General features: G+C 47.6%; 4 protein-coding genes and 1 pseudogene across 4 annotated transcripts; 1 reads left to right on the top strand and 4 right to left on the bottom strand.

Annotated features, from left to right (window-relative positions):
* Positions 1-8,961: 8,961 nt before the first annotated feature.
* Positions 8,962-9,321, bottom strand: LOC145760252 (histone H2B.1-like). The gene has a single exon (XM_082574129.1). The coding sequence runs from the start codon at positions 9,319-9,321 to the stop codon at positions 8,962-8,964; it is 360 nt and encodes a 119-aa protein (XP_082430255.1).
* Positions 9,322-9,805: 484 nt separating this feature from the next.
* LOC145760251 (histone H2A) lies at positions 9,806-10,189 on the top strand. Its single transcript, XM_082574128.1, has one exon. The coding sequence runs from the start codon at positions 9,806-9,808 to the stop codon at positions 10,187-10,189; it is 384 nt and encodes a 127-aa protein (XP_082430254.1).
* A 522-nt stretch (positions 10,190-10,711) lies between these two features.
* On the bottom strand, positions 10,712-11,122 carry LOC145759675 (histone H3-like; annotated as a pseudogene).
* Positions 11,123-11,442: 320 nt separating this feature from the next.
* On the bottom strand, positions 11,443-21,587 carry LOC145759627 (uncharacterized). Its single transcript, XM_082573472.1, has 3 exons — positions 21,295-21,587; positions 20,627-20,986; positions 11,443-11,791 (listed from the first exon to the last, which is right to left on the bottom strand). The coding sequence occupies exons 1-3, from the start codon at positions 21,585-21,587 to the stop codon at positions 11,443-11,445; spliced, it is 1,002 nt and encodes a 333-aa protein (XP_082429598.1).
* On the bottom strand, positions 12,116-12,733 carry LOC145759514 (uncharacterized). The gene has a single exon (XM_082573355.1). It carries the CDS (start codon positions 12,731-12,733, stop codon positions 12,116-12,118), a length of 618 nt encoding a protein of 205 aa, XP_082429481.1.
* Positions 21,588-21,856: the final 269 nt, after the last annotated feature.

The following is a 21,856-nucleotide window of genomic DNA, read 5'->3' as shown; positions in this document are numbered from 1 at the left end:
GGCTATATTGCCAAGGATTGCCGGGCACGTTCGACACGAAGAGAGAGCAAAAGGAAAACACCCATGGCGAAAGAAGGCCAAAAATTTAGAGTTGGCATTAGCCCGGCCCATGCTAGGCATTTGTTGCCGTGCATTACCCATGCTAGGCCCTAGTAAGGCATTTGGTCTCGACCATTGCAATCACGCTAGCGTCGGCAGGCACGGCAACACCACGGGAAAGCGGCAGTGAGCCTAGCATAATAGTAGTATAACCAAGCGTGGCCCGTGCTAGATTCTATGCTAGGCCTGTGCACGGGCAATGGTGCGTTTTATATCGTGCGTTTACGCATCCAAACGTAAACAACGGTAAGCCGATTCAGTGGTCGTGCCGAAAGTTTTGCATATAAAAATATTGGGGATAGCACAGGTCATGCAAAATTTGCTACAAGACAGTTCATAAAGGAAAAGTGACGAAGGCGCCACTGGAAAGAACGCCTTTATTTGAAGTTTCGTTCAAACATGTAGCGGTAGACTTGATGGGACCGATACACCCGCCTAGTGAGAAAGGCCACAGGTATATTTTGACACTTGTGGATTATACAACCTAAGATGTTGCTAAAGCTTCAGAACGCACGAAAGAAATAGAACATCTTTTAAAAATTCGTCACTTAAATTCGTTATTTAGCACCGCCACCCCATGTGTATGGCACATTGAAGTCCATGCTAAAGCGACTTTGTTGTTAAAAAGCCAAACCAATGGCATCGTTATACAAACCATTTCAAGCTGCTGTAAGTAGAACGGTGCGTGGGCCAATGCATATTTCAAAGAAGATGTGAACCAACATTGCTTTAGAGCCAGATGTTAGAAATAGCTGTTTGTAATTGATCAAGCTAAGAGAACGCATCGACAAAACTTTAAAAATAGCAAGGGAGGCTATGAAAAAGCTACAAAAAGTACTTCGATAGCAAAACGAAAAGTATTTGTGAATGGTGATTTGGTTCTTGTGTTGTTACCAACTGACAATAGTAAACTATTGATGCAGTGGGAGGGTTCATTTCGAGTTGTCGAAAGAGTTAGAGCGAATGACTTTAAACTGGGTATTAACGGGAAGATAAAGTTGCTTAATGTAAATTTACTTAGGAAATATTTTAGCAGGAAAGATGCTTTTAAAAGAGACGATTGACAGCAAAAATGTCGTTGGTAATTTAACCGTCATCGAAGAACATAACGATCTAGAAGAGCAGACTTTGGACGACGAACAGTTATTGAATTGAGAGCACCAAAGTGTGTAGAAACGGTTGACGATTTAACGTTCGGTGAGCAGCTTACGTCGTCACAGTAAGAAACAGCGTTTGAAGTGGTAAGAAAATATCGATGTTTCGGGTAAAATAAACTGTGTAGAGCAAAAAAAATTTAACGTCACATGTTTTGATCCGGTCTAAACCTTATCCGGTACCATATGGGATACGAGGTAAATTAAAGGACGACATTGACGGAATGCTATAGATGGGTGTAATTCAGAGATCTAAATCGCCATTTGTAATTGTGAAAAAGTACGAACTGAATTTGTAGACTTCAGGAAATTAAATAAATTGACAGTGTTTGACTTTAAACCTATGGTTAAAAATTATTTGTATGGGTCAAAATTGACTTTGCAGTTGGACCACCAGCCCTTGGTTCATACAGAACGTGCTACATTTATTAATGACCGTGTTTTGCGATGGGCAATGTTTTTACAAAGTTATCGTATAAAGTATGAATGTGTTTAAATGTGACAACCTTGCTTGCCATTTTTCAATAACAAAATCTTATTTGTCATTAAAAAAATTGAAACAATGGTTTTTATATCAAGATGTTCAGTACTGGAAGAAAACAAGTCTTTAATAAATGACCTAACCTAAACAATAACATTAAAGTTAGTTTTATTGTAAATTTGACTACATTTTATTTCAGAAAAATGTTAACTAAAAATTATTAAATAAACTCTAAATGTAATAAAATGATCACTGATAAATTTATAAGAATTATTGAAGTGATATTCAAAATAATCCCTACCCTTAGCTACAACTAATTTAAATTTTGATCCTTAAAGGTACTCAATACCGAAGCATATTTTTAGGTGGTTGGTTAGTGTTTTATAATAGTGACTGTACCTATTTGTGAATCTTCACTCACACATTGACTTAAAATGTTAGCTTCTTCGGCTTCGGCAAGTGCTTTCGAAACCTTGAGTTCAGAAGATATCTGTTCCCTTCGTAAATTTGCTTCCATGTTTATTCTCATTTTTTTCTTTCTCATACTCAGCCTCTGCCATTATGCGGCTTTGCTCAAGACGGAGTTGTGTTTGTTCTTTAAGCCCTTCTGCTCGCAATCGTTTTACCTCTGCCTTCCTGCTTCTTGAGCTTGATAAACTTCCTCGATTAGATACCATTTGAGATGAATCTAATTCTAAACGTATTTGGCCTTCTTCGAGGCGGCGGGCGCCGACTTCTTGGCCGCGGCCCGCTTGTTTTTGGACGGCGTGCCGGTCTTCTTCTGGCCGGCCGCGGGCTTCTTCTTCTTCGCTGCTGCGGCGGCGGCCGGCTTTTTAGCGGCGGCGGCGGCGGGCTTCTTCTTCTTCTCGGCGACGGGAAGCTTGAAAGAGCCGGACGCGCCCGTGCCCTTGGTCTGCGCGAGAGTCTTGTCGGCGGTCATTCGCTTGACGGCGGCGGTGACGTTGCGGCTGGCCGTGCCGTCCTTTACGTCGTAGTTGCTCCGTATGTAGCTGACGATGGCCTGGCGAGACGTGCCGCGTTTGTTCTTGGTCGCGGCCACGGCGGCGGCGACCATGACCCGGTAGGTGGGGTGCGCCGGCGGCGCGGCCTTCGGCGTCTTCTTGGCTTTGCCGGCGGACTGTTGCTGTTGCTGTTGGGCTGTCATGTTGTATTTTTTGTTTATTTGCATTACATAAGGGTGATACAAATAAAGAATATTGCGCGTAATTCATAACAAAAAAACAAAAAGGAAAATAACAAGGAGTACGGGTGATGAAAATGAAGAAATACATTAAAGTTCAAAATAACAATAGTAAATGTTCACGGCGTTTACATGCATATAGTTAAAGTGAAAAAATTGAAAACATTGAAAGGATTAGTAAGGAGAAAATAGGTTTATTTTGGCAGTGTTATGTACGTTAATTTTTAGGTTATTGCTGTGTGGTAGTGGTGTTCTGTTGTCTGTATTACTTGTACTAATTCGGCTATTTGGCTAGTGTATATCGGGTATGGCTTATTTGTTTCAAAGTGGAGTCTGGATTGTATGGATTGAATATAGGAAGCGATTAATTTTTTTTGTGAGAAGGTATGTTTTTCATAGACTATTTTATTCCTGTATTGCCAAATTTTATGGTGGAGTGTTGATATTAGTAGTACGTATTGGTCTAGGTTTACTATTGAAATTGTTGAAGGTGGGCTTAAGTTCATATGGTCGGAATTTTGAAATATGTTATGGTCATGTCCAGTGAGTTTTGTAAAAATGTTGTTGGTATAAGTGAGAAGGGGAGAAATTTTGTTGCATTTGTGGAGTAAGTGGATTGACGTTTCATATGCGTTTGTATTGCAGAGAGGGCAGTTTGAATTATTGTCTAGGAGATTGGGTAAGAAAGTTGATCTGGTGGAAAGTACATTTTGAGTAATTTTATAATTTATAGTTTTTAGGTTGTTTGAGAGAATGTTATTGTGTATGTTCGGCCATACAGTGGTGTTGTCTTGTTTAGGTTGGTTGTTCAGGGTTTTGTAAAGTTTTGAGATTGAGTTTAATTGGAGGTGCTTTGGGGTTAATTTGTAATTGTTAATGATGTCGATGTAGTGTTTATAAAGTGGTGTAAGTATGTCGGCGTGTGGAATCGAATTTAGATAAGGCATTTCATACGTTTTGGAGAGGAGGAGTCCGATATTATATTCGATTGTTAAGTCTTGCGGAGATGGAGGAGTACTGTTTTTACGAAAATTAAAGTGGGAGAATATTGGTTTGAGAAAGAAAAGGTCCGAGTAAAACCTTATATTGGGGAAATTGTAGCCCCCGTTAGTTCGAGTAAGTGCCAGGGTTTTCAGCTGTAATTGATTTTGATTTTTAAGGGCGTATCTTAAGATTATGTTGGAGATGGTGATTTGTTTTGTTTTTGGCATTGGGTAGACTGATGCAAAATTTATAATATGTGGCAGGAGCTTTGTTTTGGAAAGTACAGCTTTGTGGTCTAGTGTCGAAAATATTTTTCTTAGACATTTTTCTTCGTCGGATATCTTTTGGCATATGTGGTTCCAATGTTGCGTTATAAATTTAGGTTTTCCAATTGGGATGTTAAGTGGAGTTATTACAGAATTAGTCCAAGTGATATTTTGAGGTAGGTTTATTACAGCAGTGGGCGGGTTGATAAGCAGTGCTTTGGTTTTTTCGTGATTGAGTTTCAGTCCGGAGGCATTTGAAAAAAGTTGAAGAGTTGATAGGGCAGCGTGGATGGACCGGGGGGTGGTAAGGGTCAGGGTTATGTCGTCGGCATACGCGACCGTTTTGATGGTATGTCGGCTTGTAAGTCGTACTCCGATGACATCTTGTTGATGTTGCATGTACAGGAGTAGCGGTTCTAGAGCAAGAGTAAACAAGTGTAGGCTTAGGGGACATCCTTGTCTGACACCGTTTCGAATCGGGACGGGGGATGTTGGATGTTTATTTATGTATATAGTGGAGAAAATGTCTGAGTGTAAAGTGTCGATTAGTTTAATGAATTTTTGAGGAAAATTGAAGTGTTGTAGAGTTTGCGACAGGAAAGAATGACTGATGGAGTCGAAAGCCTTGGCAAAGTCGAGTGAAAGCATGTAGCCTGTTACTTTATTGTAAGACAATTTATGGTAGATGTCTCTCAGTAGCAGGCTTGCACCTACAACTGAGAGGCCTGGTTGAGCAAATTGGGTTCCACTGAGTAAAAATGGTGTTATGAGTTTTATCCGGTTGGCTAATATTTTGTTAAACAATTTAAGGTCTGAATTTAGTAAAGAGATGGGGCGGTAATTTTTTATCTCAGATTTGGAGCTTTTTTTGTGAATAAGGGTAATTTTTCCAGTTTTGAAATTTGCTGGGATTAATCCAGTTTCAAGAAAATGGTTGAACAGTTTTAGCAGAGGTGGAAGCAAGGCTTCCTGTTGGGAGATAAACAATTCGTTAGAAAGACCATCAGGGCCTGGGGCTTTGTTTTTAGTAAGGCTTTTAATTGTTGTCAGAATTTCTGCTTTTGTTATCGGCTTGGTTAAGAGATCTGATTGGTCTGTTGTTAATTGTGGAAATTGTTGGTTGAAAAAGGGGTGGGTGTTTACTAAAGTTGGTGGCTTGTAAATATTTTTATAGTAGTTGAAAGTTATGTCTAGGAGTTCACGGGTTTTTGTAAAGGGCAGAAGATGGTCGTCGTATAGTTCGAGGATTTCCGTGGGCTCGGTTTTTGATTTCAAAAGGGAATATATGTAGCTGTCCGGGGCGTTGGTATATGTTGTGGAAAGTATTGTTTGCAGAATTTTGTTTTTGGTATGAGATCTGTGTAAATTGTACAGTTGTTTTTTAAGGTTGAAATATTTCTGGGTCAATTGTTGATTTAGATTTCCTTGTAAGTTTAATTTTGCCTCTTCAAGTTGTAGTTCTAGTTTATTTCTCATATCGGTAAAATTATTTGAGTGCTTTTTGGCGAATTTGATATTGGCATTTTTTATAAAAATCTTAATTTTAGTCCACGTATTTGTTATTTCTGTTGTGTTGTCGTTCAGGTGTGGTATGGTATGTGATATGTAATGTGTAAAAGATGGGTCCAGATAGATTTTGATGTTATTTCGCCAAGTGCCTTGGCCCTTGTTTGTTTTTTGTGCTGAGCTGAGAGTTAGATCTGCTGTGACAAAATCATGGTCGGAAAGGCAGCATGGTATTATGTTGTGGGATATTGTTTTAATTTGGTTTGATGTATATATTCTATCTATTCTTGATTGACTGGTTAAACTGGTATACGTATATTGTTTTATTTTTGGTTGGAGTTTCCTTAATGCATCAGCTATAGAAAGGGTTTCGCAAAATCGAAAGAACGAATGATTGTTAGTTTTGTTGATAATTGGTGGGTTGAGATCGAGTTTGAAGTTTTCAATGTTATTAAAATCACCAGCTACAATTGTGGGGTATTGCGATGAAACCAGGTGAAAGATAGAGTTAAAATAGTTGGTATTTTCAGTCAAGTTTTTGTAATGACCGGAGCAAGGTGCATAAATGTTGACTATGTGAAAGGTGTGGGTATACGTATCTATATCGATACTTATTGTGCGGCCGTCTGGAGTAAGATTAACGTTTTTGGCTATTAAATTATTTGTGTTTATTAGAATTGCAACGCCCCCACGAGCGATGGTAGATGTGGGGGAGGAGGAGAAAAAGGATTTGCCAGCCTTCCATTCGTTGGACCAGAGCTGTTCAAGATGGTGGTGGGAGTGAGTTTCCTGCAGTAGTATTATGGAATTTTGGGTCTGAGAAAGGCTGGCAAAAAGGGCTTGGCGTTTTACGGGGTCGCCAAGCCCGTTGCAGTTCAAGGAGGTAATTTTTAACATCGACGTCATCCAGGTGTGTATTTAAAAAAGATTATTTTCGATTTATGGAAAGTAGGTAGGTAAGGTTTTGGTAATTTGTTGTTGTGTAAAATTGGGTTTATTTTGTGCCTTTGGTTGTGAAATTTAGCGTTGGTTTGATTTTTGCGATTATGGGTTGGTTTTAACTGTGGGTTCCAGGTGTTAAGCATATTATACATAAAACGAATGAAAGCAATATAAATTAGAAAAATCATTATATTAAAGTTTAAGGTTACGAGAAATGTTAAAAAGGTACCGTTTGGTTTGCTTGGGGTCCTTCCGGGGTGGAGTCTTGATCGTCGGATGAGGTTGAACATTCTAATGTGAGATTATGTTCATGATGGTATTGTTCTATGGTTCTTCTTTCTTCGTCGGTTATAAATACACAAGAGTCTATGGTTGTTAGTTTTGATGTTGATAGTTGGTGAGATGGTGTAGAATGGTGAAAGAGTGGTCGTTTAGGCGGCGGTCCGGAGGCTTGAGAAGATCCACTGCTGATCATTGATTGCTCAGCTTGGTGTGGTTTTACGGGTTGGTTGTTGTTTTCTTTCACGATTTTTTGTTGTGGTGTGTTGACTTTATTCGATGCTTGTTGTTGGGTGTCTGCATTTTGTGGTACTTTTGGGGTTCTTTGTCCAAAATAGTAAACTGGAAAGTGGTAGCCTTGAATTTTGAAAAATGTAGGGATTTTTACTTGCTTTAGGAGGTCACCGTTTACATAAAAGAAACGTTTTCCTGTAAGGATACCGTTTGGGTCTCGTTGTCTATGCACCTTTGTAACTGGCAGATTGTAAGTTTGTAAAAAAATTTCTATAATCGGTTCATCTGTGTATCGGCCTGGTATATCTTGCACCGTTATGGGTACGAAGTCCTGTTTCCAGAGCTTGCAGTAGCTGACATTTTGCCACGTTTTATTATCAATTAAGTTGTTGACATTGGCTTCCAGTTTTTTAGCATTTTGCCTGTTGTTCATTGTGATAATAGCTAGGCCGTTGAATTTGCAGAATAGACTTTCAAGATGTGTGGGTTCAAATTTTAGGTTTTTAATTTCGTTGATAAGCCAATTTCGAGGTCTCATTTCAGTGAATTTTATCAACACATCTGTTTCGTGGTCACAGACGAATTGGTTTTGGTTTGGAACGGTTGAAGGTTTTGTTGTAATTTGGGCGTAAGTTGGTTGATTGTTGGCGGTTTTTGATGTTGAAGGATAGTTTTCTTCATTATTTTTTGGGGGAGGGGTTTCATTGTTGATGTAGTGGTATTGGGTTTGGTTGTCGTAGGTTTTTTGAGAATGTTTTGTTCTTGGTGGTATTACAGGCCTAGTTGGAGTATGGGTTGGAGTTGGGTTAAGCGGTGAAGTGTTTAGGGTATCTGCTACTGCTTGGTTGTTTTTCGCAGCATTTCTGTTTCTTTTCGCCATTTTGGCAGTGGGGATGTATAATCTGGGTTGAGGGGTCTTCAGAAAAATATACTCCTATTTGTGGTGCTTGTTTTTTTTTCAGAAATTAAGTAGTAATCCAAAGATTCTGTAGAACTCTTTGTTAACTTTCACTGAACTAAGACTGACAGACAAAAATCGGGCAGAACTTCGCGATCTAATTATATGCTGCTTTTCTTCGTCTGTTGGGCTGTCATGTTGGTTGGTCTTCGTTCGATTTCGCTTTTCGCTATGAAAGCCCGGCCACTGCTATGACGCGTTATAAATAGCTCGCTGTCGAACCGAAACGAAACGACGCGAACGGAGCGATCGGCCTGGCGGCGGCTTTTGCTGGCGAATCTGTGCTAAGGCGCGAGCACGTTTCTTGCTGCGGCGCGGCCGCGCGACCTCGGACGGAGCTCGGCAGCGGCTCGAAACGAGCGTCTTCGGCCGCCGCAGCCCCCCGTCGCGTCGCCGTGCGCGTGGTGGCCGAGCTTCGCTCGCGGTCGGTCGCCGAACCTCGGCAAAACGCTGCCGGGCCGCGTTTTGGCGAGTTTGCTCGCCTCGTTCGGCCCGTTCGGCGAGCGACGGGCCCGCGCCGCCGCCTTTCGTCGCCTTGGCGCCTCGCAGGAACCGCGGCGCGCCCAAGGGCGCAGGTCTGGCCGTCGTGGGGCGTAGCCGTCCCGTCGTTTTGCGAGCTCGCGCGGCCGCCGAAAGCACTCGAGCGACCGGGGCCCGAGCGAAATTTCGATCTTCTCGCCGCTATTTGCGAACGAGCGAACAACAACAACAACAACTTTGTCTGATAATAAAAATATTAATAAACGTGTTTTTCGATGGGGCCCGCGAACGGGCGTGGTGGCTTTTCTCTTTCGAGCACGAGGGGTGGCTCTGAAAAGAGCCGTTTCGCTGTTTTTTTTTTCGTCGTCGTCGAAAAACTACTTCGAGCTGGTGTATTTGGTCACGGCCTTGGTGCCCTCCGACACGGCGTGCTTGGCCAGTTCGCCGGGCAAGAGCAGTCGCACGGCGGTCTGGATTTCGCGGCTGCTGATCGTGTGCCGCTTGTTGTAGGTTGCCAGGCGCGAGCCCTCGGACGCGATTCGCTCGAAGATGTCGTTCACGAACGAGTTCATGATGCTCATCGCCTTGCTGGAGATGCCGGTGTCGGGGTGCACCTGCTTGAGCACCTTGTAAATGTAGATGCTGAAGCTCTCCTTTCGGCGGGCGCGTCGCTTCTTTTTGTTTTCGGCCGGCGCGGCCTTCTTGACTGCCTTCTTCGTGCCTTTTGATGCTGCCATCGTGTTGTCGCGGTTGTGGTGGGTTTGCGAGCTGAGTGTGGCGGCTGGTCGGCGCGCTCGCTTTTAAAGCCGCCGCTATGCAAATGAGCACTCGAAGCGCCGGCCAATCGCAGGCGCGCGAGCCGTTCGAGCGACTCGGCAACGGCCAATCGGCGTTCCGCCGCCTTCGCCACGGGGGGCTTTCCCTTATGCAAATTGGCCATCGAAACGGGCGCCAATCGCAGTCTAGCGAGTTGCGGCGCTCGCCACGCGATTGGTCGACGCGCGCGCTAACTGCAGCGCATACGAAACAACGGGGGGCTTTCCCTTATGCAAATTGGCCATCGAAACGGGCACCAATCGCAGTCGAGCGAGTTGCGGCGCGCGCCGCGCGATTGGTCGACGACCGGTCGGCGCGCGCAAAACTGCAGCATATATAAAGCGACTCGAGCGGCGACGGCCTCACAGTCTTACTTTGAAGCACCAACCGCAACTACGAATCAACATGTCAGGACGAGGTAAAGGAAACGCCGGAGGCAAAGCGAAGGCAAAGCCGAAGAGCCGCTCGTCGCGCGCGGGCCTGCAGTTCCCCGTCGGCCGCGTGCATCGACTTCTCCGCCAGGGTCACTACTCGGAGCGCGTCGGCGCCGGCGCGCCTGTCTACATGGCCGCCGTGCTCGAGTACTTGAGCGCCGAGGTGTTGGAATTGGCCGGCAACGCCGCGCGAGACAACAAGAAAACCCGAATCATCCCGCGCCACTTGCAGCTGGCCATTCGCAACGACGAGGAACTCAACAAGCTGCTCGGCGGCGTCACGATCGCTCAGGGCGGCGTGCTGCCCAACATCCAGGCCGTGCTTTTGCCCAAAAAGACCTCGAAGAAGGCCTGAGCAACGACGACGGCGCGAACGAAAAAACTCGAAACGGCTCTTTTCAGAGCCACCCGAACAGAATTGCAGAGAGATGCCCGGACTTCGAATGTTTTCGTCGTCATTTTGCGCCGCGCCCTCGTTGCCAATTTTCGGCAAACACACGTGCGCGAACCAACCGCCGCTCCTCGCTGTGTCGCAGCCAGTGGGGGGTTTCCCTCTTTTTTCGCGACCTGCTAGCTTTCTCGAAACGAGGCCGAGAGCGCGAGTCGCTTCGGCGGCAAAAGAACGTCGCGCTGGCCGATCGGCGCGCCTCTTTCTCTCTTGCCTGTCGCAGCCAGTGGGGGGTTTCCCTCTTTTGCCCGACCGGCTAGCTTTCTCGAAACGAGGCCGAGAGCGCGGGTCGCTTCGGCGGCAAAAGAACGTCGCACGGCCGGTCGGCCAATCGCGCGGCGCCGGCCGACGTTACTCGGAACTCTTTCTTGTTGAACGGGTGGCTCTGAAAAGAGCCGTTTGTGTGGTGCGGCACGCTGCTGCGTTCGCCTAGGCCCTCTCGCCTCGAATTCGCCTGGCCAGCTGGATGTCTTTCGGCATGATGGTCACGCGCTTGGCGTGGATCGCGCACAAGTTGGTGTCCTCGAACAGACCGACGAGCTAAGCTTCGCTGGCCTCCTGCAGGGCCATCACGGCGCTGCCCTGAAAGCGGAGGTCGGTCTTGAAGTCCTGCGCGATTTCGCGCACGAGTCGCTGGAAGGGCAGCTTGCGAATGAGCAGCTCGGTCGACTTCTGGTAACGCCTGATCTCGCGCAGCGCGACTGTCCCCGGTCGATAACGGTGGGGCTTCTTGACGCCGCCCGTGGCCGGCGCACTTTTGCGGGCGGCCTTGGTGGCGAGCTGCTTGCGAGGCGCCTTGCCTCCTGTCGACTTTCGAGCTGTCTGCTTGGTTCTTGCCATTTCTTTGCTTTTTGCTTGGTCTGCTTGTTTACTGCGACGACGTTCCACTGAAACTGATGTCGTCGCTCGGTTCGAAGCGCCTTTTATACTGCCACTGCGTCGCTTGCCGTTGGTCGAAGAATTGGCGCGCCGGCGCGCGGCCAATGAGCGCGCTCCGCTGAGCGCCAATGAAACGGCGCCGAGCGAGGCCGGGAAGGCGAGTCGATTCGGCGGCGAAAAAAACATCGCGCGGCGTGCCGGTCTAAGTAACTCTCTCTTGCGTTAAACGGGTGGCCCTGAAAAGGGCCGATTGTGTTGCTGTCGCCTGCGTGGCCCGCCGCCTAACCGCCGAAGCCGTACAGCGTTCGCCCTTGGCGCTTCAAAGCGTAGACGACGTCGAGCGCGGTTACGGTCTTCCGTTTTGCATGTTCGGTGTAGGTGACCGCGTCGCGAATCACGTTCTCGAGAAAGACCTTGAGCACGCCGCGAGTCTCTTCGTAGATAAGGCCGGAGATTCGTTTGACGCCGCCCCGTCGAGCGAGACGCCTGATCGCGGGCTTCGTGATACCCTGGATGTTGTCGCGCAGAACCTTGCGATGTCGTTTCGCGCCCCCCTTTCCCAAGCCTTTTCCGCCTTTGCCTCGTCCTGACATGTTGCTGATAAGTGAGTGAGTTGTTGTTGCTGCTTCGCTGTCCGCTGAAGAATGTGCTCGACTTCGGCCGGCGCGCGCCTTTATACGGGCCGAGTCGGACGCGAGCGAAACGCGAAAGCGCGCTTTGGCGCATTTTCACCGCCGCGACCAATCGGCGTGCAGCGCGCGCACCCCGCTCGTTTCGTGCTTCGCCGCGGGGCGCCGAACGTCGAAGGGCGGTCGATCGCGAGCGACGCCGCCCGGCCACCTGCCGGCTTCGTAATTACCCCGACCCCGGGAATCTCTCTCGACTGAAACAACGGGTGGCCCTGAAAAGAGCCGTTGTGTGAGGGCGCGCCAGACGGGCGCAACGCCGCGCCGGCTACTTCTTGCTGGCCTTTTTCGCCGTCGTCGACTTTTTCGCGGCGACCTTCTTCACGGCGGGCTTCTTCGGCTTCGGCTTGGCGGCCGCGAGCTTCTTGGCCGCCGTCGTGGCCTTTTTCGCGGCGGGCTTCTTGGCTGCCTTTTTCGGCGTGGCCTTCTTCGAGGCGGCGGGCGCCGACTTCTTGGCCGCGGCCCGCTTGTTTTTGGACGGCGTGCCGGTCTTCTTCTGGCCGGCCGCGGGCTTCTTCTTCTTCGCTGCTGCGGCGGCGGCCGGCTTTTTAGCGGCGGCGGCGGCGGCGGCGGGCTTCTTCTTCTTCTCGGCGACGGGAAGCTTGAAAGAGCCGGACGCGCCCGTGCCCTTGGTCTGCGCGAGAGTCTTGTCGGCGGTCATTCGCTTGACGGCGGCGGTGACGTTGCGGCTGGCCGTGCCGTCCTTTACGTCGTAGTTGCTCCGTATGTAGCTGACGATGGCCTGGCGAGACGTGCCGCGTTTGTTCTTGGTCGCGGCCACGGCGGCGGCGACCATGACCCGGTAGGTGGGGTGCGCCGGCGGCGCGGCCTTCGGCGTCTTCTTGGCTTTGCCGGCGGACTGTTGCTGTTGCTGTTGGGCTGTCATGTTGTATTTTTTGTTTATTTGCATTACATAAGGGTGATACAAATAAAGAATATTGCGCGTAATTCATAACAAAAAAAACAAAAAGGAAAATAACAAGGAGTACGGGTGATGAAAATGGAGAAATACATTAAAGTTCAAAATAACAATAGTAAATGTTCACGGCGTTTACATGCATATAGTTAAAGTAAAAAATTGAAAACATTGAAAGGATTAGTAAGGAGAAAATAGGTTTATTTTGGCAGTGTTATGTACGTTAATTTTTAGGTTATTGCTGTGTGGTAGTGGTGTTCTGTTGTCTGTATTACTTGTACTAATTCGGCTATTTGGCTAATGTATATCGGGTATGGCTTATTTGTTTCAAAGTGGAGTCTGGATTGTATGGATTGAATATAGGAAGCGATTAATTTTTTTTGTGAGAAGGTATGTTTTTCATAGACTATTTTATTCCTGTATTGCCAAATTTTATGGTGGAGTGTTGATATTAGTAGTACGTATTGGTCTAGGTTTACTATTGAAATTGTTGAAGGTGGGCTTAAGTTCATATGGTCGGAATTTTGAAATATGTTATGGTCATGTCCAGTGAGTTTTGTAAAAATGTTGTTGGTATAAGTGAGCAGGGGAGAAATTTTGTTGCATTTGTGGAGTAAGTGGATTGACGTTTCATATGCGTTTGTATTGCAGAGAGGGCAGTTTGAATTATTGTCTAGGAGATTGGGTAAGAAAGTTGATCTGGTGGAAAGTACATTTTGAGTAATTTTATAATTTATAGTTTTTAGGTTGTTTGAGAGAATGTTATTGTGTATGTTCGGCCATACAGTGGTGTTGTCTTGTTTAGGTTGGTTGTTCAGGGTTTTGTAAAGTTTTGAGATTGAGTTTAATTGGAGGTGCTTTGGGGTTAATTTGTAATTGTTAATGATGTCGATGTAGTGTTTATAAAGTGGTGTAAGTATGTCGGCGTGTGGAATCGAATTTAGGTAAGGCATTTCATACGTTTTGGAGAGGAGGAGTCCGATATTATATTCGATTGTTAAGTCTTGCGGAGATGGAGGAGTACTGTTTTTACGAAAATTAAAGTGGGAGAATATTGGTTTGAGAAAGAAAAGGTCCGAGTAAAGCCTTATATTGGGGAAATTGTAGCCCCCGTTAGTTCGAGTAAGTGCCAGGGTTTCCAGCTGTAATTGATTTTGATTTTTAAGGGCGTATCTTAAGATTATGTTGGAGATGGTGATTTGTTTTGTTTTTGGCATTGGGTAGACTGATGCAAAATTTATAATATGTGGCAGGAGCTTTGTTTTGGAAAGTACAGCTTTGTGGTCTAGTGTCGAAAATATTTTTCTTAGACATTTTTCTTCGTCGGATATCTTTTGGCATATGTGGTTCCAATGTTGCGTTATAAATTTAGGTTTTCCAATTGGGATGTTAAGTGGAGTTATTACAGAATTAGTCCAAGTGATATTTTGAGGTAGGTTTATTACAGCAGTGGGTGGGTTGATAAGCAGTGCTTTGGTTTTTTCGTGATTGAGTTTCAGTCCGGAGGCATTTGAAAAAAGTTGAAGAGTTGATAGGGCAGCGTGGATGGACCGGGGGGTGGTAAGGGTCAGGGTTATGTCGTCGGCATACGCGACCGTTTTGATGGTATGTCGGCTTGTAAGTCGTACTCCGATGACATCTTGTTGATGTTGCATGTACAGGAGTAGCGGTTCTAGAGCAAGAGTAAACAAGTGTAGGCTTAGGGGACATCCTTGTCTGACACCGTTTCGAATCGGGACGGGGGATGTTGGATGTTTATTTATGTATATAGTGGAGAAAATGTCTGAGTGTAAAGTGTCGATTAGTTTAATGAATTTTTGAGGAAAATTGAAGTGTTGTAGAGTTTGCGACAGGAAAGAATGACTGATGGAGTCGAAAGCCTTGGCAAAGTCGAGTGAAAGCATGTAGCCTGTTACTTTATTGTAAGACAATTTATGGTAGATGTCTCTCAGTAGCAGGCTTGCACCTACAACTGAGAGGCCTGGTTGAGCAAATTGGGTTCCACTGAGTAAAAATGGTGTTATGAGTTTTATCCGGTTGGCTAATATTTTGTTAAACAATTTAAGGTCTGAATTTAGTAAAGAGATGGGGCGGTAATTTTTTATCTCAGATTTGGAGCTTTTTTTGTGAATAAGGGTAATTTTTCCAGTTTTGAAATTTGCTGGGATTAATCCAGTTTCAAGAAAATGGTTGAACAGTTTTAGCAGAGGTGGAAGCAAGGCTTCCTGTTGGGAGATAAACAATTCGTTAGAAAGACCATCAGGGCCTGGGGCTTTGTTTTTAGTAAGGCTTTTAATTGTTGTCAGAATTTCTGCTTTTGTTATCGGCTTGGTTAAGAGATCTGATTGGTCTGTTGTTAATTGTGGAAATTGTTGGTTAAAAAAGGGGTGGGTGTTTACTAAAGTTGGTGGCTTGTAAATATTTTTATAGTAGTTGAAAGTTATGTCTAGGAGTTCACGGGTTTTTGTAAAGGGCAGAAGATGGTCGTCGTATAGTTCGAGGATTTCCGTGGGCTCGGTTTTTGATTTCAAAAGGGAATATATGTAGCTGTCCGGGGCGTTGGTATATGTTGTGGAAAGTATTGTTTGCAGAATTTTGTTTTTGGTATGAGATCTGTGTAAATTGTACAGTTGTTTTTTAAGGTTGAAATATTTCTGGGTCAATTGTTGATTTAGATTTCCTTGTAAGTTTAATTTTGCCTCTTCAAGTTGTAGTTCTAGTTTATTTCTCATATCGGTAAAATTATTTGAGTGCTTTTTGGCGAATTTGATATTGGCATTTTTTATAAAACTCTTAATTTTAGTCCACGTATTTGTTATTTCTGTTGTGTTGTCGTTCAGGTGTGGTATGGTATGTGATATGTAATGTGTAAAAGATGGGTCCAGATAGATTTTGATGTTATTTCGCCAAGTGCCTTGGCCCTTGTTTGTTTTTTGTGCTGAGCTGAGAGTTAGATCTGCTGTGACAAAATCATGGTCGGAAAGGCAGCATGGTATTATGTTGTGGGATATTGTTTTAATTTGGTTTGATGTATATATTCTATCTATTCTTGATTGACTGGTTAAACTGGTATACGTATATTGTTTTATTTTTGGTTGGAGTTTCCTTAATGCATCAGCTATAGAAAGGGTTTCGCAAAATCGAAAGAACGAATGATTGTTAGTTTTGTTGATAATTGGTGGGTTGAGATCGAGTTTGAAGTTTTCAATGTTATTAAAATCACCAGCTACAATTGTGGGGTATTGCGATGAAACCAGGTGAAAGATAGAGTTAAAATAGTTGGTATTTTCAGTCAAGTTTTTGTAATGACCGGAGCAAGGTGCATAAATGTTGACTATGTGAAAGGTGTGGGTATACGTATCTATATCGATACTTATTGTGCGGCCGTCTGGAGTAAGATTAACGTTTTTGGCTATTAAATTATTTGTGTTTATTAGAATTGCAACGCCCCCACGAGCGATGGTAGATGTGGGGGAGGAGGAGAAAAAGGATTTGCCAGCCTTCCATTCGTTGGACCAGAGCTGTTCAAGATGGTGGTGGGAGTGAGTTTCCTGCAGTAGTATTATGGAATTTTGGGTCTGAGAAAGGCTGGCAAAAAGGGCTTGGCGTTTTACGGGGTCGCCAAGCCCGTTGCAGTTCAAGGAGGTAATTTTTAACATCGACGTCATCCAGGTGTGTATTTAAAAAAGATTATTTTCGATTTATGGAAAGTAGGTAGGTAAGGTTTTGGTAATTTGTTGTTGTGTAAAATTGGGTTTATTTTGTGCCTTTGGTTGTGAAATTTAGCGTTGGTTTGATTTTTGCGATTATGGGTTGGTTTTAACTGTGGGTTCCAGGTGTTAAGCATATTATACATAAAACGAATGAAAGCAATATAAATTAGAAAAATCATTATATTAAAGTTTAAGGTTACGAGAAATGTTAAAAAGGTACCGTTTGGTTTGCTTGGGGTCCTTCCGGGGTGGAGTCTTGATCGTCGGATGAGGTTGAACATTCTAATGTGAGATTATGTTCATGATGGTATTGTTCTATGGTTCTTCTTTCTTCGTCGGTTATAAATACACAAGAGTCTATGGTTGTTAGTTTTGATGTTGATAGTTGGTGAGATGGTGTAGAATGGTGAAAGAGTGGTCGTTTAGGCGGCGGTCCGGAGGCTTGAGAAGATCCACTGCTGATCATTGATTGCTCAGCTTGGTGTGGTTTTACGGGTTGGTTGTTGTTTTCTTTCACGATTTTTTGTTGTGGTGTGTTGACTTTATTCGATGCTTGTTGTTGGGTGTCTGCATTTTGTGGTACTTTTGGGGTTCTTTGTCCAAAATAGTAAACTGGAAAGTGGTAGCCTTGAATTTTGAAAAATGTAGGGATTTTTACTTGCTTTAGGAGGTCACCGTTTACATAAAAGAAACGTTTTCCTGTAAGGATACCGTTTGGGTCTCGTTGTCTATGCACCTTTGTAACTGGCAGATTGTAAGTTTGTAAAAAAATTTCTATAATCGGTTCATCTGTGTATCGGCCTGGTATATCTTGCACCGTTATGGGTACGAAGTCCTGTTTCCAGAGCTTGCAGTAGCTGACATTTTGCCACGTTTTATTATCAATTAAGTTGTTGACATTGGCTTCCAGTTTTTTAGCATTTTGCCTGTTGTTCATTGTGATAATAGCTAGGCCGTTGAATTTGCAGAATAGACTTTCAAGATGTGTGGGTTCAAATTTTAGGTTTTTAATTTCGTTGATAAGCCAATTTCGAGGTCTCATTTCAGTGAATTTTATCAACACATCTGTTTCGTGGTCACAGACGAATTGGTTTTGGTTTGGAACGGTTGAAGGTTTTGTTGTAATTTGGGCGTAAGTTGGTTGATTGTTGGCGGTTTTTGATGTTGAAGGATAGTTTTCTTCATTATTTTTTGGGGGAGGGGTTTCATTGTTGATGTAGTGGTATTGGGTTTGGTTGTCGTAGGTTTTTTGAGAATGTTTTGTTCTTGGTGGTATTACAGGCCTAGTTGGAGTATGGGTTGGAGTTGGGTTAAGCGGTGAAGTGTTTAGGGTATCTGCTACTGCTTGGTTGTTTTTCGCAGCATTTCTGTTTCTTTTCGCCATTTTGGCAGTGGGGATGTATAATCTGGGTTGAGGGGTCTTCAGAAAAATATACTCCTATTTGTGGTGCTTGTTTTTTTTCAGAAATTAAGTAGTAATCCAAAGATTCTGTAGAACTCTTTGTTAACTTTCACTGAACTAAGACTGACAGACAAAAATCGGGCAGAACTTCGCGATCTAATTATATGCTGCTTTTCTTCGTCTGTTGGGCTGTCATGTTGGTTGGTCTTCGTTCGATTTCGCTTTTCGCTATGAAAGCCCGGCCACTGCTATGACGCGTTATAAATAGCTCGCTGTCGAACCGAAACGAAACGACGCGAACGGAGCGATCGGCCTGGCGGCGGCTTTTGCTGGCGAATCTGTGCTAAGGCGCGAGCACGTTTCTTGCTGCGGCGCGGCCGCGCGACCTCGGACGGAGCTCGGCAGCGGCTCGAAACGAGCGTCTTCGGCCGCCGCAGCCCCCCGTCGCGTCGCCGTGCGCGTGGTGGCCGAGCTTCGCTCGCGGTCGGTCGCCGAACCTCGGCAAAACGCTGCCGGGCCGCGTTTTGGCGAGTTTGCTCGCCTCGTTCGGCCCGTTCGGCGAGCGACGGGCCCGCGCCGCCGCCTTTCGTCGCCTTGGCGCCTCGCAGGAACCGCGGCGCGCCCAAGGGCGCAGGTCTGGCCGTCGTGGGGCGTAGCCGTCCCGTCGTTTTGCGAGCTCGCGCGGCCGCCGAAAGCACTCGAGCGACCGGGGCCCGAGCGAAATTTCGATCTTCTCGCCGCTATTTGCGAACGAGCGAACAACAACAACAACAACTTTGTCTGATAATAAAAATATTAATAAACGTGTTTTTCGATGGGGCCCGCGAACGGGCGTGGTGGCTTTTCTCTTTCGAGCACGAGGGGTGGCTCTGAAAAGAGCCGTTTCGCTGTTTTTTTTTTCGTCGTCGTCGAAAAACTACTTCGAGCTGGTGTATTTGGTCACGGCCTTGGTGCCCTCCGACACGGCGTGCTTGGCCAGTTCGCCGGGCAAGAGCAGTCGCACGGCGGTCTGGATTTCGCGGCTGCTGATCGTGTGCCGCTTGTTGTAGGTTGCCAGGCGCGAGCCCTCGGACGCGATTCGCTCGAAGATGTCGTTCACGAACGAGTTCATGATGCTCATCGCCTTGCTGGAGATGCCGGTGTCGGGGTGCACCTGCTTGAGCACCTTGTAAATGTAGATGCTGAAGCTCTCCTTTCGGCGGGCGCGTCGCTTCTTTTTGTTTTCGGCCGGCGCGGCCTTCTTGACTGCCTTCTTCGTGCCTTTTGATGCTGCCATCGTGTTGTCGCGGTTGTGGTGGGTTTGCGAGCTGAGTGTGGCGGCTGGTCGGCGCGCTCGCTTTTAAAGCCGCCGCTATGCAAATGAGCACTCGAAGCGCCGGCCAATCGCAGGCGCGCGAGCCGTTCGAGCGACTCGGCAACGGCCAATCGGCGTTCCGCCGCCTTCGCCACGGGGGGCTTTCCCTTATGCAAATTGGCCATCGAAACGGGCGCCAATCGCAGTCTAGCGAGTTGCGGCGCTCGCCACGCGATTGGTCGACGCGCGCGCTAACTGCAGCGCATACGAAACAACGGGGGGCTTTCCCTTATGCAAATTGGCCATCGAAACGGGCACCAATCGCAGTCGAGCGAGTTGCGGCGCGCGCCGCGCGATTGGTCGACGACCGGTCGGCGCGCGCAAAACTGCAGCATATATAAAGCGACTCGAGCGGCGACGGCCTCACAGTCTTACTTTGAAGCACCAACCGCAACTACGAATCAACATGTCAGGACGAGGTAAAGGAAACGCCGGAGGCAAAGCGAAGGCAAAGCCGAAGAGCCGCTCGTCGCGCGCGGGCCTGCAGTTCCCCGTCGGCCGCGTGCATCGACTTCTCCGCCAGGGTCACTACTCGGAGCGCGTCGGCGCCGGCGCGCCTGTCTACATGGCCGCCGTGCTCGAGTACTTGAGCGCCGAGGTGTTGGAATTGGCCGGCAACGCCGCGCGAGACAACAAGAAAACCCGAATCATCCCGCGCCACTTGCAGCTGGCCATTCGCAACGACGAGGAACTCAACAAGCTGCTCGGCGGCGTCACGATCGCTCAGGGCGGCGTGCTGCCCAACATCCAGGCCGTGCTTTTGCCCAAAAAGACCTCGAAGAAGGCCTGAGCAACGACGACGGCGCGAACGAAAAAACTCGAAACGGCTCTTTTCAGAGCCACCCGAACAGAATTGCAGAGAGATGCCCGGACTTCGAATGTTTTCGTCGTCATTTTGCGCCGCGCCCTCGTTGCCAATTTTCGGCAAACACACGTGCGCGAACCAACCGCCGCTCCTCGCTGTGTCGCAGCCAGTGGGGGGTTTCCCTCTTTTTTCGCGACCTGCTAGCTTTCTCGAAACGAGGCCGAGAGCGCGAGTCGCTTCGGCGGCAAAAGAACGTCGCGCTGGCCGATCGGCGCGCCTCTTTCTCTCTTGCCTGTCGCAGCCAGTGGGGGGTTTCCCTCTTTTGCCCGACCGGCTAGCTTTCTCGAAACGAGGCCGAGAGCGCGGGTCGCTTCGGCGGCAAAAGAACGTCGCACGGCCGGTCGGCCAATCGCGCGGCGCCGGCCGACGTTACTCGGAACTCTTTCTTGTTGAACGGGTGGCTCTGAAAAGAGCCGTTTGTGTGGTGCGGCACGCTGCTGCGTTCGCCTAGGCCCTCTCGCCTCGAATTCGCCTGGCCAGCTGGATGTCTTTCGGCATGATGGTCACGCGCTTGGCGTGGATCGCGCACAAGTTGGTGTCCTCGAACAGACCGACGAGGTAAGCTTCGCTGGCCTCCTGCAGGGCCATCACGGCGCTGCCCTGAAAGCGGAGGTCGGTCTTGAAGTCCTGCGCGATTTCGCGCACGAGTCGCTGGAAGGGCAGCTTGCGAATGAGCAGCTCGGTCGACTTCTGGTAACGCCTGATCTCGCGCAGCGCGACTGTCCCCGGTCGATAACGGTGGGGCTTCTTGACGCCGCCCGTGGCCGGCGCACTTTTGCGGGCGGCCTTGGTGGCGAGCTGCTTGCGAGGCGCCTTGCCTCCTGTCGACTTTCGAGCTGTCTGCTTGGTTCTTGCCATTTCTTTGCTTTTTGCTTGGTCTGCTTGTTTACTGCGACGACGTTCCACTGAAACTGATGTCGTCGCTCGGTTCGAAGCGCCTTTTATACTGCCACTGCGTCGCTTGCCGTTGGTCGAAGAATTGGCGCGCCGGCGCGCGGCCAATGAGCGCGCTCCGCTGAGCGCCAATGAAACGGCGCCGAGCGAGGCCGGGAAGGCGAGTCGATTCGGCGGCGAAAAAAACATCGCCCGGCGTGCCGGTCTAAGTAACTCTCTCTTGCGTTAAACGGGTGGCCCTGAAAAGGGCCGATTGTGTTGCTGTCGCCTGCGTGGCCCGCCGCCTAACCGCCGAAGCCGTACAGCGTTCGCCCTTGGCGCTTCAAAGCGTAGACGACGTCGAGCGCGGTTACGGTCTTCCGTTTTGCATGTTCGGTGTAGGTGACCGCGTCGCGAATCACGTTCTCGAGAAAGACCTTGAGCACGCCGCGAGTCTCTTCGTAGATAAGGCCGGAGATTCGTTTGACGCCGCCCCGTCGAGCGAGACGCCTGATCGCGGGCTTCGTGATACCCTGGATGTTGTCGCGCAGAACCTTGCGATGTCGTTTCGCGCCCCCCTTTCCCAAGCCTTTTCCGCCTTTGCCTCGTCCTGACATGTTGCTGATAAGTGAGTGAGTTGTTGTTGCTGCTTCGCTGTCCGCTGAAGAATGTGCTCGACTTCGGCCGGCGCGCGCCTTTATACGGGCCGAGTCGGACGCGAGCGAAACGCGAAAGCGCGCTTTGGCGCATTTTCACCGCCGCGACCAATCGGCGTGCAGCGCGCGCACCCCGCTCGTTTCGTGCTTCGCCGCGGGGCGCCGAACGTCGAAGGGCGGTCGATCGCGAGCGACGCCGCCCGGCCACCTGCCGGCTTCGTAATTACCCC

The sequence above is a fragment of the Corella eumyota genome, chromosome 7 (genome assembly GCF_963082875.1).
Source record: "Corella eumyota chromosome 7, kaCorEumy4.1, whole genome shotgun sequence".
Lineage (NCBI taxonomy): Eukaryota > Metazoa > Chordata > Ascidiacea > Phlebobranchia > Corellidae > Corella > Corella eumyota.
The sequence above is the reverse complement of the archived record's forward strand: the minus strand, read 5'-3'. Positions and strand labels throughout refer to the sequence as shown.

Bases quoted from the DNA above. Each gene is read 5' to 3' on its own strand.
- LOC145760252 (XM_082574129.1), bottom strand. From the start codon at position 9,321: ATGGCAGCATCAAAAGGCACGAAGAAGGCAGTCAAGAAGGCCGCGCCG.
- LOC145759627 (XM_082573472.1), bottom strand. From the start codon at position 21,587: ATGTCAGGACGAGGCAAAGGCGGAAAAGGCTTGGGAAAGGGGGGCGCG. The intron at 20,987-21,294 runs GTACGGCTTCGG...ACGTCGTCGCAG, and splicing joins AAGCGCCAAGGGCGAACGCT to TAAACAAGCAGACCAAGCAA. The intron at 11,792-20,626 runs GTGCGCGATCCA...TTCAGCGGACAG, and splicing joins CTGTTCGAGGACACCAACTT to CGAAGCAGCAACAACAACTC.
- LOC145760251 (XM_082574128.1), top strand. From the start codon at position 9,806: ATGTCAGGACGAGGTAAAGGAAACGCCGGAGGCAAAGCGAAGGCAAAG.
- LOC145759514 (XM_082573355.1), bottom strand. From the start codon at position 12,733: ATGACAGCCCAACAGCAACAGCAACAGTCCGCCGGCAAAGCCAAGAAG.